A 16,535-nucleotide genomic window follows, 5' to 3' on the forward strand; every position below is an offset into this window, starting at 1 on the left:
AGGCAAATTTGGCCTTGGAGTACAGAATGAAGCAGGGCAAAGGCTAACAGAGTTCTGCCAAGAGAACACACTGGTCTTAGCAAACACCCTCTTCCAACAACACAAGAGAAGACGCTACACATGGACATCAACAGATGGTCGACATTGAAATCAGATTGATTATATTGTTTGCAGCCAAAGATGGAGAAGCTCTATACAGTCAGCCAAAACAAGACTGAGAGCTAACTGTGGCTCAGATCATGAACTCCTTATTGCCAAATTCAGACTGAAATTGAACTACACCATTTAGGTATGACCTAAATCAAATCCCTTATGACTATACAGTGGAAATGAGAAATAGATTTAAGGGACTAGATCTGATAGACAGGGTGCCTGATGAACTATGGATGGAGGTTCATGACATTGTACAGGAGACAGGAATCAAGACCATCCCCAAGAAAAAGAAATGCAAAAAAGCAAAATGGCTGTCTGCGGAGGCCTTACAAATAGCTGTGAAAAGAGAAGCAAAAAGCAAAGGAGAAAAGGAAAGATATACCCATTTGAATGCAGAGTTCCAAAGAATAGCAAGGAGAGATAAGAAAGCCTTCCTCAGCGATCAATGCAAAGAAATAGAGGAAAACAACAGAATGGGAAAGACTAGAGATCTCTTCAAGAAAATTAGAGATACCAAGGGAACATTTCATGCAAAGATGGGCTCAATAAAGGACAGAAATGGTACAGACCTAACAGAACCAGAAGATATTAAGAAGAGGTGGCAAGAATACACAGAAGAACTGTACAAAAAAGATCTTCATGACCCAGATAATCACAATGGTGTAATCACTCACCTAGAGCCAGACATCCTGGAATGTGAAGTCAAGTGGGTTGTAGGAAGCATCACTACAAACAAAGCTAGTGGAGGTGATGGAATTCCAATTGAGCTATTTCAAATCCTGAAAGACAAAGTGCTGCACTCAATATGCCAGCAAATTTGGAAAACTCAGCAGTGGCCACAGGACTGGAAAAGGTCAGTTTTCATTCCAATCCCAAAGAAAGGCAATGCCAAAGAATGCTCAGACTGCCACACAATTGCACTCATCTCACACGCTAGTAAAGTAATGCTCAAAATTCTCCAAGCCAGGCTTCAGCAATACGTGAACCGTGAACTTCCGGATGTTCAAGCTGGTTTTAGAAAAGGCAGAGGAACCAGAGATCAAATTGCCAACATCTGCTGGATCATTGAAAAAGCAAGAGAGTTCCAGAAAAACATCTATTTCTGCTTTATTGACTATGCCAAAGCCTTTGACTGTGTGGATCACAATGAACTGTGGAAAATTCTGAAAGAGATGGGAATACCAGACCACCTGACCTGTCTCTTGAGAAACCTGTATGCAAGTCAGGAAGCAACAGTTAGAACTGGATATGGAACAACAGACTGGTTCCAAAGAGGAAAAGGAGTACGTCAAGGCTGTAATATTGTCACCCTGCTTATTTAACTTATATGCAGAGTACATCATGAGAAACTCTGGGCTGGAAGAAGCACAAGCTGGAATCAAAATTGCCAGGAGAAATATCAATCACCTCAGATATGCAGATGACACCACCCTTATGGCAGAAAGTGAAGAAGAACTAAAGAGCCTCTTGATGAAAGTGAAAGAGGAGAGTGAAAAAGTTGGCTTAAAGCTCAACATTCAGAAAACTAAGATCATGGCATCCAGTCCCATCACTTCATGGCAAATAGATGGGGAAACAGTGGAAACAGTGGCTGACTTTATTTTTCTGGGCTCCAAAATCACTGCAGATGGTGACTGCAGCCATGAAATTAAAAGACGCTTACTCCTTGGAAGGAAAGTTATGACCAACCTAGACAGCATGTTAAAAAAGCAGAGACATTACTTTGCCGACAAAGATCCGTCTAGTCAAGGCTTGAGAGTTGGACTATAAAGAAAGCTGAGTGCCGAAGAATTGATGCTGTTGAACCATGGTGTTGGAGAAGAGTCTTGCGAGTCCCTCGGACTGCAAGGAGATCCAACCAGTCCATCCTAAAGGAGATCAGTCCTGGGTGTTCATTGGAAGGACTGATGTTGAAGCTGAAACTCCAATACTTTGGCCACCTGATGTGAAGAGCTGACTCATTTGAAAAAACCTTGACGTTGGGAAAGATTGAGGGCAGGAGGAGAAGGGTACAACAGAGGATGAGATGGTTGGATGGCATCACCGACTCGATGGACATGGGTTTGGGTGGACCCCAGGAGTTGGTGATGGACAGGGAGGACTCGCATGCTGTGGTTCATGGGGTCGCAAAGAGTCGGACACAACTGAGCGACTGAACTGGTGTCATAACTGGCATTCTCACTTTCACCCTTTCTTCTCCCCTAATCCTCACATCATAGCTTGAATGATGTTTTAAAAATATAAATCAATTTTCTAACTCCCACCTCAATCAGTGGTTTTCTGTTACTGTCAAGCTGAAGCCATCACATGTTCTGGATCCTTTGTGTATCCCAGAGGGACTGAGTGGTCCAACTATCTTCCTTTCCAATCTCATGTCATCTCCTTCTTTTTCTGCCTTTCTCCCCTATTCAGTCACATGGCCACGGTTCAGTCTGCTCTTCCTCGTCACACACCTTCGACCACAGAGCTTTTGTATCTGCTGTTGCTGCCACCTGGCTTTCTCTCCTCTCCCCTCCTTACTTGTGGATTTCCAGTGGCTGTCAGCCTGGTGCTTATGTCCTCAGGAAGCGTCCTCCAATGTGCCCCTCTGCAGGCTGGTCTCACAGCGCCAAGAACCTCTCCTTGTCACCCTCACCAGAATTATGACTTCACATTTATCTGTGTGATTATTTGATCAGTGTCTATCTCTCCCCTGGATTCTTGAGATCAGACTATGATTGATGTCTCTTTAATCTAGTTTTTCATCCCCACTGCCCCACTTTCTGTGCCTGTCACAGAAAGATAGCTCAGCAAATATTTGTTGACCTCCCCCCCAAAATTATCTCTAAACATCTAGCACAGAACTGAGTAAAAACAAAGATTTAAAGGGCACAAGTAGAGTAATGGTGTATGTCATTCTACTACATAGTATCTCCCAGCATCATTCTAAGATGGACCCAAAATGGTGGTTACGAGGGACTAGAGGGTAGGGGGATAGGAGAGATGAGTAGTAAATAAGTCCTAGAGATCTAATGCACAGTATAGTGAACACAGACAACCTTATTGTATTATAAAAATGAAACATGCCAGGAGATTAGAACTTATTCTAACCAGAAAGAAAAAATATGTGTAGTGATAGAGATGCTAAGTATTGGCTATGATGACAACTATATCACAATATATAAATGTATCAAGCTGTACACCTTAAATTCATACCGTGTTATAGGGCAAATATATTTCAATTTCAAAAAATAAGATAGACCAAAAGAACTTTATATAATGGTTTCAGAGAAAAAAAGGAATTCAGTATTTATTGCTGCAGAGTAGACAAACCTAGTTGTCAGAAGTGGATGTAACATGTACCGCACCTGTTTAATCTCAGCGTTTAATATCTTACTCCTCTAGATACATCGTAATTGAACACCTTTTTTTTTCCCCCCATAGCTATGATTCAAACATGGTTTTTAAAAGTGCTCATCTTGAAACAGTCTCGAAATCAACCAGCAGGTACCAGATCCATGGCAGATGAGGGAACATGGGCTGCATGTAGCTTCAGGGTAGGAAGAGGAAGCCAAGATGCTGAGTGACAGCTGGAAAACTGAGGGAAGTAGGACACGTGAAGAGGAGATTTTAATTGTCTGCATCTTGTGAAGGTTTGACTAGATGGGGTGTTCAAGGAAAAAACATGTTCTAAAAATTCAGGATGTAGACCTAAGCAGATGGGGCAATTATCTGAGCATGTAAAAGCCCTACTGCGGGGGAGGGAGCGAGTCTACTACCCTGAAGCATCTGCAAAAAGGGCCTAATTTCCTCTAAAGAGACAGACACAGAAAACAGACTTATGAACGCAGCGGTGGGGGGAGGGGGAGGGGGAGGATGGAAGGGAGGGAGAGAAGGAGAGGGTAGGAGGTATGGAGAGAGTAACATCGAAATATACACATTACCATATGTAAAGTAGATAGCCAATGGGAATTTGCTGTGTGACAGAGGAAACTCAAACCAGGGCTCTGTGACAACCTAGAGGACTGGGATGGGGAGGGAGGGGGCGGGAAGGGTCAAGAGAGAGGCGACATAGGTATACCTATGGCTGATTCATGTTGATGTTTGGCAGAAACCAACACAGTATTGTAAAGCACTTATCCTTCAATTAAATATAAATAATTATAAAAAATTTTTTAAAAGACTGTGTGTCTAACCTGCTCTGGGGTTGCAGTAGAAGGGAGATGAGAAACTAGCTGTTAAAACAGTAAAGACTTATTGTTTGTATGTAGTTTTACTTCTCACTTCTACACATCAAAAAAATTTTTTTAATATTTATTTTTGCTTATTTGACTGTACCAAGTCTTAGTTGCCACATGAAGGATCTAGTTCCCTGACCAGGGATCAAACTCAGGCCTTCCACTTTAGGAGCCGAGTCTTAGCCCAGGGACCATCAGGGAAGTCCTTACACATCAATTTAAAGTAGATCTCACGCCAGCTGAGAGGGTGATACCTTGAGATCTTGCCCTTGGTGGACAGGCAGGGACGCTTTATCTCGGGGCGTGGGGGGGGGGGGGGGTGTGGGCAGCGGGGATAAGGGAGCAGCAGTGATTTGCCCGGGTACACATCCCTGAGTGTCTTGCCCTCTTTTGCCCTCCCCCCAACCCCCGCCCTCGTTTGCAGACAGACCACGGGTGGATGCGCTGAGCCCCAGAGGGGCGGCCCTCAGCCCCGGGGCAGTGGCCGCCTCCGGTGCTCACGGTTCCTTGTCGCCCTCTCCCCGCAGGAATCGGAAGGCGTTTCCTGCCACTACTGGTCGCTGTTTGACGGTCACGCGGGGTCCGGGGCGGCCGTGGTGGCCTCCCGCCTGCTGCAGCACCACATCACGGAGCAGCTGCAGGACATCGTGGAGATCCTGAAGAACTCGGCGGTGCTGCCGCCCGCCTGCCTGGGCGAGGAGCCGGACCACACGCCCTCCAGCAGCCGGACTCTGACCCGCGCAGCCTCGCTCCGCGGAGGGGTGGGCGCCCCAGGCTCCCCCAGCACCCCGCCCACGCGCTTCTTCACCGAGAAGAAGATCCCGCACGAGTGCCTGGTTATTGGGGCTCTTGAAAGTGCATTCAAGGAAATGGTGGGTATGCCCCAGGACGCCGGGGCGGTCACTTAACCCACATCTTTGTTCTTTCAAGTCCCTTGGAAGGGCATGTCTCTGACCTGCCCATTCCTCTGCATGGTCCTCCCTCCGACTTCTCCCTGGCACAGCAGGGCTACCATTCTCAAAAGAGTTCTAGCATCCTGTGCTGTTGAAATGTAAAAGAGGATGAAAGAGGGATAGTGCCGAGGTGATAGGCTTATAAAATAAATACCTTATTGCTTCTCTCTCTGCCAATTCTTATGATTATCAGCTGGTACCGTGGCACCTAATCGAAACTGAGCAAGGGTGCCATCTGTGTGACACCTGTGTATGAGTTCCAGGTGTTTGGGGAAACAGAGCTTTGAGAAAAGTGCTCAGAAGTTTACCTTTCCTGTTCAGATCCGGTCTGAGAACATGATTGGCAGTGTGGTTCCCATTGCTTAAAGCAAGGAGGGGCCAGTACCTAAGAATTATTTGTTTTAGGTGGGAACATGGATTTATTTGTTGGTACATTTAAACTGGAACATGTGTGACCGAGAGATTCAGCCTCCTTCCTGAGAACACACAGAGCTGCCCTTACAGCGTCCCCTGCTGTTCTGCCCTGTGAGAGGCACACAGATGGGCTCTTCGGTACCACCCCTTTCCCTCTTGAGCTCACTTTATACGGTGGCACTTATTTGAGTTCCAGAGATTTTTCTCTCCTGAGCGACATCCTGTGTGCAGATTCAGGAAGAGATACGTAAAGATGTTCTAAGTACTGGAGTAGGGTGAGTGAGCAATGATAGTGCCCTTAAAACCTGGAGATTAAAAAGTAACGACAGTGGATGTCCCTGGTGGCCTAGTGGTTAAGATTTCACCTTCCAATGCAAGGAATGTGGGTTCGACCCCTGGTCAGGGAGCTGAGATCCCACATGCTGTGCCGCCAGAAAGATCGAAACATAGAAACAACCCAAAAAAATCAAAACATAAAAACAAAAGGCAATATTGTAACACATTTAATAAATACTTTAAAAATGACCCACATCAAAAAATCTTAAAAAAAAAAAACCCATGACGATGGACTTCCCTGGTGGTCCAGCGGTTAAGACTCTGCAGTTTCACTGCAGAAGACATGAGTTCCATCCCTGGTCAGGGAAAAACCACAGGCCGTGTAGTGCGCCCAAAAGAAAGAAAAGTAATGACAAGCTCTTAAAGCAAGACCTGCAGAACTGAACGTACACGCTGTAAGCATCCCAGGATCTCAGGATGTTAGGTTGAGTGCTAATGAGAAGAGAAAAGTAAGTAAGATTAAACAGCATCATCTCATCTGAGTTGTTTACAAAGCAAAACTTGTTCCTATATTCAGGCCTCTAATTTGCACACTCTCTTCTCTTTAACTCATTTCTTCTTTGGTCCCAGCATTTCTCTCCATGTCACATACCCTTTGAGTAGCAGGTAACTTAAAATGCACCTCCATCTCGGGAGTATTTGGTAGCCTTCAAGTCCAAGAGAAACACCAGGAGCCTGGAAAAGATTATTTAGGAAAAAAAGAATTAAGGTAGTAAAATTGACTCCTACTCAGGCTTGGTATAAAGTCTCTATCAGGGAAGCTCCGATGTGATAGCTATTTCTAAATGCAAATGCTCAAAAAGCTGAATATTTAGTTGAGGTAAAAATCTGACAATGGACTGTGCCCATATGGAAGGAAAATTCCTCTTGTATATGAAAAACAGAAACAATTTTGGGTTTTTTGTTTTCCTTCACTGTAGCTAGTGCTATGGGGTATCTTTTACTTGGAATTGCTGTATTCTCAACTTTATCCACCAGAGGCCGATGTCACATTGAGTCAGGCCTCCACACTGATCTCAGGCTGTTTCTGCCAGTTAATGGCTCAGGGTTCCTAGCAACTACTGTTGAGAGTCTCATTCAAAAAAAATACTAAGAACCTCATTCTGGGTCTTTGTTTGTTTTAAATTTTTTTTTAACTTTTCACTAGCTAATTCATGACCAGAAATTTTTCTTGCACATTTAACTGCCATCAAAAAGATCATTTCACTTTCCTGTGTAATTTATTCAATCCATAAATATTTGTTGAAAGCTACCTGTAAGCCAGGTCTCACTGGGAAAAGAGGATTGAAGAAATTAGGCAAAGGTGGGTGTTAAACAGATAAAATATAAATGGGAAGGGCCTCGAGAGGAAAAATGCAGGTGAGTAGGAATCTGATAAAGAGATGAAGGAAGGGTTCCCTGGAGAAGTCCTCCTGTGGCCCAGAGAACCGGGGGCTGGGAGGAGTGTTCTGGGCAGAGGAGAGCATTTGTGTGAAGAGCCACGTCAGAGAAACAACCCAGATGGGCTGGAAGCAGCAAGCTGACATCCACCGTAGTTGTTGTTCTGTCACTAAATCGTGTCCGACTTTTTGCAAACCTATGGACTGACTGCAGCACACCAGGCTTCCCTGTCCTTCACTATCTCCCAGAGTTTGCCCAAACTCATGTCCATTGAGTCAGTGATGTCATCCAACCATCTCATCCTCTGTCACCCCCTTCTCCTCCTGCCTTCAGTCTTTCCCAGCATCAGGATGTTTTCCAATGAGTTGGCTCTTTGCATCAGGTGGCCAAAATATTGGAGCTTCAACTTCAGCATCAGTCTTTCCAATGAATATTCAGCATTGATTTCCTTTAGGATTAACTGGTTTGACCTCCTTCTTGTCCAAGGGACTCTCAATAGCACCACAGTTGAGAAGCATCAATTCTTTGGCACTTAACCTTCTTTATGGCCCATGACTATTGGTCACTTTATGGTCCACACATGACTCACATCCATACATGACTATTGGAAAAACCATAACCTTTACCAGATGGAGCTTTGTTGGCAATGTGATGTCTCTGCTTTTTAATACACTGTCTAGGTTTTTCATAGCTTTTCTTCCAAGGAGCAAGCGTGTTTTCATTTCATGGCTGCAGTCACCATCTGCAGTGATTTTGGAACCCAAGAAAATAAAGTCTGTCTCTATAGTTAGATGACAGCAAGAGTAGGGATGCTGTTGGGCAACTTGGAGAGGCCGTCTGTAACCAGCCTGTGGATGGCTCACTGTACCATAGAATGAATCTGGGGCTTTATGCCATATCTGTTCTTTTCTAATCCACCCTACCTTGTAGCCTCCTCTTCACACTTCGGTTTTCCCTGGATTGCCTCTCTAGCCCCCAGCGTGCCAGAGGCCTACCTGGGCTTTGCTCCATGTGCTTGGCCTTAAAGTGAGAACAGTCATTATTCCTTGCTTCTCCGGGTTCTTGGCAGGGTGGCCGACGTCCTCCTCGGCTGGGGACTGAGCCAGCAGATGCCTCTTGGCCCAGAATAGTTATTAATACTGTCCCCTTTTACTCTCCAAAGTGTCCCTGTCTGGATGATGTTTTATGTTTACCCTAATTATAGAGAGATGCTCTAGTTTTCCCTTTGCTTCATCAGGGACTTGAGGAAAAATCTACTCCGGTGTCACAGAAATATGCCTGGCTTAACCATTCAGCAGCCTGGGCTGAGCTATAGAGCTCACAACACAGAAATGTAGTCTCACTTTAAGGTCCTGGAAGGCCACTGCCAACTCATAAAAAGTATTTTTCCTTTCCTTCTTTCCTCAATATTAGGTTTTTGAGAGAGTGGGTGTTTGAAGGTAAAATTTGTTTTTTAATAATATGTAGGGCGCTCCTTTGTTGACCTGCTCTTAGTGGTTTCTCCTCAGGCCTTTTCAGGGAGGAGCAGGTTTGCAGTTGCCTAGCCATTCTTAATTTTTTTTTTTCCCCCTTCCCACAGCCAGCTAGCTTTCTAGCTCTCCTGTTGCTAGGTGTTCTTTGAGTTTTGCAGGTTTTCTGCCATTCTGATCCTCTGTAACAGGAAAACTCACTGTTGAATAAGATTCAGTCACTTCAGCTCTGTGACTCTCTTGTTTCTTCTTGCACTTTTAACCCCCCCAAATTCCCCATGCCCAGCGCCTAAGCCTCAAACATGCTGTTCTGATGACATCTTTGCAGCCACCCCTCTTGAGATTCAGAATGTAACTTATCTTCAAAGGCCAAGCTTGCCTTTCATTTGAGGTTTTGCTTTATTTATGACAGTTCAGGGAAGTAGAATCTGAAGTCTATCTTGTCTCCTTCTTTCTTCCCACCTCCCACCGGTTCCCTCTCAATTACTGATATTTATTTAGCTTATATTTTATAACCAGCATTCTTCTAGACACCATGGGAATCTAGAAGTGAAAGATTTGATTTTATATCTGGAGGCATTTGTAGTCACATTAGATGAACATAAGAGATACACAGCGTTTCGTTTGTTTTAATACTCTGTGACATCAAGTGAAAAGTTGATATCTGTCTGAAGGAGAGAATCAGTTAAAAAGATTCAGAAACGCTAGGCCAGAATATATAGTATTTATCTCTAGGAAAACGGGAGTGCTCGTCAGAAAATGTAAACTGACAGACGTTGGCGGGGGATGCTGTGGACACGGGGAGATGTTCAGCAGAGTTGTTGTTGTTCAGTCGCTCGGTCATGTCCAGCTCTTTGTGATCCCATGGACTGCAGCCCACCAGCCTCCCAGTCCATCCCTATCTCCTGGAGTTTGCTCAGACTCATGCCCGTTGAGTCAATGATGCCATCCAACCATCTCAAGGGGAGATGATAAGTTTCATCAAATACTATAAGCTTCTTTGAAGGTTTCCTTTCCTCTTTGATCCTGGGGTTGCCTAGCACAGTTCATGGCTTGTGAGAAGGTGACCTCTGACTACAGGCCTCTGATCCATGCTGGCAGAGGCGGGTTTGCCCTGCGCTCCCCTCCCCATTGTATCTCATCTTGGATCTCTCTTCAGAGTGAGAAGGCTGGTCCTCCTGTGTCCACCATGGAAAATGAACCCTCACTTCCCGAAGGACCAGAATCTTAGGGACTTCTTGAGTGACTTCATTTCTGCTTTCCGTCACCATTTTATAATAATGCCTACTGCCCCAGCTAAATTTTGTCACTTATTAGGTAGGTGGTGGCCTGATCCAGGATGACAGGTATGAAGAAGATAAGTGTCTTCCAAGTCTTAATGTCAGTGTCCTTCTTTCTTCGACATCCTCCAGAAACAGGGGAGTCGGCATTTCAGACTCACGCAAGAAGTCATTTCCATTGTTGGTATGGTTGTAGGAGACGACCTAGGAACCAGAAGCAAGGCAGTAGCGATGACCTTTTTACCTACAGGAATTGAATTCTGAACACAAGGAGGAGGATCTCAAAATTCTGTCCTATTTCATTTTCAGTGTGGCTATAGATTCCTTGCCACAGTGCAGAATTTTTTGGAGGTTTGGTTGTTACTCAGGGAGAAAAAAATAGCAATATTTTAACTTGTAAAACTGCCATACATCTTTCTAAAATATGGAGTAAATGGTTGGAAATACCACTCAGCTTGGCTTTGTTCATAAAAAGAACATATGGTGAAAAAGGAGGACAAATGCAGAGTTTATTTATAGTTTATAAATCCTAGTGGTTTTGAGAATTAGAATATTCATGGTAAGTGGACTTCTAGTGGGTTTTGTGTGTGTGTGGTGGTGCTAGTGGTAAAGAACCTGCCTGCCGTTGCAGGAGACTTAAGAGAAGCAGGTTCGATCCGTGGGTCAGGAAGATCCCCTGGAGGAGGGCATGGAAACCCACTCCATTATTCTTGCCTTGGGAATCCCATGGACAGAGAAGCATGGAGGGCTAAGGTCCATAAAGTCGCAGAGAGTCAGACATGACTGAAGCAACAGCTCCTGTGTGTTTTTAGAACAGGAGTCCCTCCAAGGAATGAGCATGTGATTCCACAAACAGCCAGCAGGTGGCAATATGAGGCAGTGCTGTTTTTCTCCTTCTACAGTGCCTAACAGATTGGCTCGTCCTCAGAATAAACCGAAATCAGACCCAGATACTGAAACCATGCAGAATCTTATTATTTGTGACTGACACTATTAACACTGTGCTCAGAACCATGTTTTAGCCCAGTTAGGGGGAGCTGCCAGTCCTATTGAAACTCCCCAACACTCTCCCTTCTGGTGTTTGACATTGCTTTCCTTTTGCGATCTAAAATTGGTAGGAAACAAAGAATCATCCTGGAGTTGCATTATCTCTGGGACTTTAAAACCAAATTGCACCGATCCTGAGCAGTATATTTTCTTTCTTTCAGTTCTTTCCTGCTGAGTTAGTCTCGTTTCACACACCTCTCTTTTTTTTCCCCTTCATTGGTCTCATTCTTCCTTGCAACAAAAAGGAGCAAAACACAATCCTAAGTCTTAAAAATTGAATCCATTCTTTGATTTAGAGATAAGCCTTACTTAAATATAATATTCAGAGAGCCACAAAACAGGGTAAATCAGTTCTGCTAAGTAGAAAGTAGTCTTGAGAGGGACTCCTGATTGAGCAGATAAATCAGTTATCTTGTTAATTGAATCTTCTGAGTCACTTAAGTTGATCCTTTTAGATCATACTTGAAAAAGAATGAAAGTAAGTGCTTGTGTTCTGCTGGTAATTTATTCTAGATTTACGCCTGGAGGTTCATGACAGCTAAAATGGGGAAGCTGTTCCATATCGGTCTTTGTTTAGCAAAAAGCAGTGGGCAGTTTTTCCGTGATTTCCTTGATCTTTTGAGAAAAATACCCAAAGTTCTTGAGGGATACATTTTTATGTGTTTTTTCTCCCACCTAGAGTGTGAGAAGCTTAAGCTGACTGGAAAAGTTGAGAGTTTGAAGAAATTAGGTAGTTAATTTAACAGTAAATACGTCTTTATTGACTTCATTTATCATGTTTGATCTGGTAGTAAAAGAACCACCCAGCTGGTCCTTAACTGTTCCTTTCAGTACTAAGATTTTCTGATACATCTTTTTAAAGAGTAGTAGGTGGTGTAGGAAAAAATAAATGTGCTATTTTGGCTTCTAGGGAGGGGAGGGGGAAGCAATTATTTTTAGACTGTGTTCTAGTTACACCCAGTTTTAGAGGAAATAAAAAAGCATATTTTCACGTCAGTGCATCCTTCAGGGGGGATTAAGTCTGTGGAAATATATTTTTCAAATCCTTGTCACTGTGATCCCGGAGAGTACACACGTAATTAAAGTGTGTGCCTGTGAGTCTGAGCACATGCGCATATGTATATTACCACACAAAGCCAGGAAGTGATGAAAGCATGAGCATCTTAGCAAAGTTTCTTGCATAAAAAATAGCTAGACTGTGGTCCACTGCTTATGTGGAAGTGTTGCCAGATTTAGCATTCCTCATGCCAGGAGAACTACAGAGGGAAGATAGTGGAAACTTAGGGAAAGTTGAAAGAAATGATGAAATCAATTAGAAAAAAATATTGACTTATGTTATTAATGTAATAGCAAAGGTTTCACTGGACAAGCTGACTGGAATGTTTCCCTAAAAATTAAAGGCAAATGTAGCAGATAATCTTAGTGTCAAACACTATCTTGATTTTTTTTCAAAGGATGAAATAATTCTATAATCAGAGTCTCTTGTGATGTAAACCATGATACGAAATGCACCTATGATGCAGAATAATCTTGTTTATCTGAATCCTGGAGGAATTGTTTGCTGTGGGCGGCTCTTTCACATGGACTCTGTGTATCTTTTGGATGGGAGCAGTGATTTAGTTTCTCAAGCATCGTTCACACTCCAGTCCACATACAAAAATTGTCTTTCATTTAGACTTTAGGTATTCAAACAGATATTGATCCTGGATGTGAAAGGATGGTTTCTGTAACTAGAGCAGTTCTTCCCAGTGTATTAAAAATAGTCGTGTTGGGTGTGAACTTTATATATCAGTTTCTATATTAATTTGATGAAATGTGTATCTATCATAGTATCAACTTTATATCGTTTATTTAAGTGCAAATAAATTGAATAAGCCTACTCACAAACTCCTTTTGAGTAGGGTTGTTGGTTCTGTTTTGATGCACTCTTTAGAGGTTCAAACTTCTGACATCGGAATGTTTTCTTTCTCCTCTTTCACTTTCTTATGACTGGCTTTCCCTGCTAACCTCCATGCCCCTCCTCCTCACCACTCTCCAGCTTCCCACCATTCCTGCCTGGGTTCAGATAGCCATTTGTTTGTTCTTGTCAATTGACTGCATTTCACTGGACACGTGGGTTCCTGCTTAATTATTATCTCAGTGAGCAGTGATTCACATTGTAAGCTTTTCATTTATGAATCGTAGACTACATGTCTCATGTTCAGGCAGAGGTAAAAATTTGGAAACTCAGGCATTTTATAATGGATTTCTTTTTTTGCCCATTTAATAGGTATTTATTAAATTACCTTCTACTTGGCCCGATATGGGTGTTGAGGGTCTCGCAATGAGGGAGAAAGGTTTCTGCTCTCCGTCATGGGATCTAGGCTGTGGGGAATATCCAGATGGTCTGCTAAGCCCCTCACCCACTCCATCTAACTTAATCCTGATGTCAGCCCTTTAAGCTAATTTATACAGAGTTTGTAAATAAGTTCTAAAAATCCAGTATGGTCTTTGAAGGTGGTCTGCATGCTTGACCCATCTGTGGCTCTTGATGCTGTCATTCACTCAGCCCCTAAGTTTTCTTCACTTGCTTGTAAACCATCACATCCCACATGCACTCATCCTTACCCCTCTCATGGTTTCTCAGCCTTCCGCCCATCCTCCCCTCAACCCTTTCCTTAGTTCATTCCCAGGATATTAGGTTCTCCCAGGGCCTCTCTTTGTACTTTCTCTGTCCTTAGATTTTGACCAGTGCTCTGTCCTTAATCTGTTTGCAGAGCTCAGGCTCTGCCCCTGTTTCTGGTTTCTTGCTGGTGATTTATCTACTGTTATTGCCACCTCTGGCCTCTGGAGCAGAGCAGTTGCTGATAAATGCTGGGTTGCTGAATTATCTCCCCCTTTCCATCAGGAGGCTGGCGGCAGCAGCTGAGTTCTAATCCTGGGGGTCCCTGGGAATCACGAAAGGACTCTGATGTTGGGTCAGCCCACAGCACCCTCAGAGCCAGGCAGGCCACTGTTCCCTGCTCTTCTGTGCCCATCCTCCTTCCCCCTCCCTTGCCCTGACAGTAGGTGACGTGACGGTGGGAACTTTGGGCATTGTTTTAGCTAGTGTCCAGTTTATTTTCCTAATTCAACTCACATTTTTTCTGAAGTCACGGAACCCTGGCTTCTGTCACTGACACGGAATTTCACAAAGCCATCTGTCTTGAGGATGATGCCTGCCTGTCGATAGAAGTGTGGTTCTATTTTTATTTTTCTTGGGGAGACCTCTTTAAGTGGCAGGTAATAAATACTAGGCTGTAGAGGAGAAGAACCTGATAAGAATCCAAACTCCTGCCGGGTAAATGCTGGCAGGTTCTCTGCATCTGAACAGTGAGGTTAATAATATGGCTGTGAGGATGAGATGAGATTCTGTTTGTAAAGCAGAGGAGGTGCTCACTGAATGTTTCCTGTAACTGTTCGTGTGTGTCCCTCTTCTGAATCAGTGGCCTTAGGAAGAAAAAGTCAGATGAGAGTTCAGAAGCTTCTCCCTTTGATCAGTAAGATGGAAGTGGACTCCTACTGGAGTTGAGTTGAGGACACAGTCCTTCAAGTCACCTCTTTTATCTGGCTGTAAAGGAAATTATTTCTTGGAGACTTTGGGCTTGAAAGTATTCATCAGATCCAAGCACTCGGTGTTATTAGCCTCTCTAATCTATTTTCCACATGGCAGCTCAAGCCGTCCATACAAAAACTAAATTTTCCATAAGCCATGATATTTATTGAATACAGTTGGTTTGATTCTTCTCATTTTTGTCTGATTATATCGGTTTGCCTTCCCTTGTTTCCTGTCTGTGGTCTGCAGATGGCCTGGGAGGCGACAGTCTGGTGCCAGTGTCCTCTCCAGAAACGCTCATCAAGTGGTAGAAAAGCCAGTACCAAAGATTTTCCTCTCCCTTCTTTGAAGCACCTTCAGATTCTTAGGGCTGCCGTCAGGGAGTGAGGCTAAGAAAGCCTTTGATCCTGTACAATCCCACCTGTACAATTCCTGTACAAACCCACCAGGCTCTTCTATCCATGCAATTCTCCAGGCAAGAATACTAGAGTGGGTAGCCATTCCCTTCTCCAGGGGATCTTCCTGACCGAGGGATGGAACCCACATCTCCTGCATTGCAGGCAGATTCTTTCCCATCTGAGCCACAAGGGAAGCCCTGTACAATCCAGCACTGACTCTCTTTTCTTCTCTAGGACCTACAAATTGAACGCGAGAGGAGTTTGTACAATATATCTGGTGGCTGCACAGCACTCACTGTGGTCTGCCTTCTGGGGAAGCTGTACGTGGCCAACGCTGGGGACAGCAGGTGAGCAGATGAGCCTTCTGGGTCTTTCTAAAGTCGAATGCTTTCCTTTAGTTTTTAAAATCTTTTTAAAAAATGAAATGATTAGAAATAAAGCAATTCTGTCTGGGATTCAATATTGAGAAAGATAAGCCTTCTACATCTGGATAAAAATATATTTAAGAAGATTTGTCAGGCTGGTATGAAAAGGTGCAGGTTGCCTTCTCCTTACTTGCCTGTAGTGGTATATATATAAATAGATATATAGATATGCTTTTGTTTAACCTAAACTGGTAGTATCCAAATGTTTTTTGACTTTAGAACCTGATTTTCAATGAAAGCTTAGCAAAGGCATTAATGTGTGAGAGTGACGAGGAAGAAGGAGAGGGATTTGAATGAAGTGGGTGTTTGGAGGGGACCCAGGAGGACTTCCCGGCTAGTTCCTCTTTGGCTCAGTGACTTTGCCCTGTCCCTTCCCAGAAGCCCGGGAGTTCCTCCTTTTATGCATGTGCCCCTACAGGCTGCCTTTTCTTCTCCTCTGGGTTCAGCTGAGAGGAATTTGAGCCAACAGAAGATGATTTAACCCTTACTCTATCCAGTATTACCGGCAATAAGATAGACTTATCTTTTTGTTTAATATTATTAATTTTTTATTTTTGACTGTGCCAGGTGTTCGCTGGGACGTGGGCTTTTCTCTAGTTGCACCAGGTTAGGGCTACTCTCTCGCTAGAGTGTGCAGGCTTCTCCTTGCAGTGGCTTCTCTTGTTGCAGAGCTCGGGCTCTATAGCACTTGGGCTTCAGTTGTCGCAGCTCATGGGCTCAGAAGTTGCTGCTCCGCGGCTCTAGAGCACAGGCTCAATAGTTGTGGCACACAGATTTAGTTGCTCCGAGGCATGTGGAATCTTCCCAGTTCAAGGATCAAACTCGTGTCTCCTGCACTGGCAGGCGGATTCTTTATCACTGAGCCACCAGGGAAGCCCTAGACCTGTGT

The 16,535-nt window shown here is 43.9% G+C and overlaps 1 protein-coding gene across 2 annotated transcripts in view; it reads left to right on the forward strand.

Annotated features, from left to right (window-relative positions):
* The window catches only part of PPM1H (protein phosphatase, Mg2+/Mn2+ dependent 1H), a 302,588-nt gene that overhangs the window by 135,579 nt on the left and 150,474 nt on the right, over positions 1 to 16,535 (forward strand). For both annotated transcript variants that reach the window (XM_061416617.1, XM_061416616.1), the window contains exons 3-4: positions 4,898 to 5,242; positions 15,456 to 15,568. In XM_061416617.1, coding sequence (XP_061272601.1) covers positions 4,898 to 5,242; positions 15,456 to 15,568 — 458 coding nt within the window. The remainder of the gene's footprint in view (positions 1 to 4,897; positions 5,243 to 15,455; positions 15,569 to 16,535) is intronic.

Source organism: Bos javanicus, chromosome 5 (genome assembly GCF_032452875.1).
Source record: "Bos javanicus breed banteng chromosome 5, ARS-OSU_banteng_1.0, whole genome shotgun sequence".
Lineage (NCBI taxonomy): Eukaryota > Metazoa > Chordata > Mammalia > Artiodactyla > Bovidae > Bos > Bos javanicus.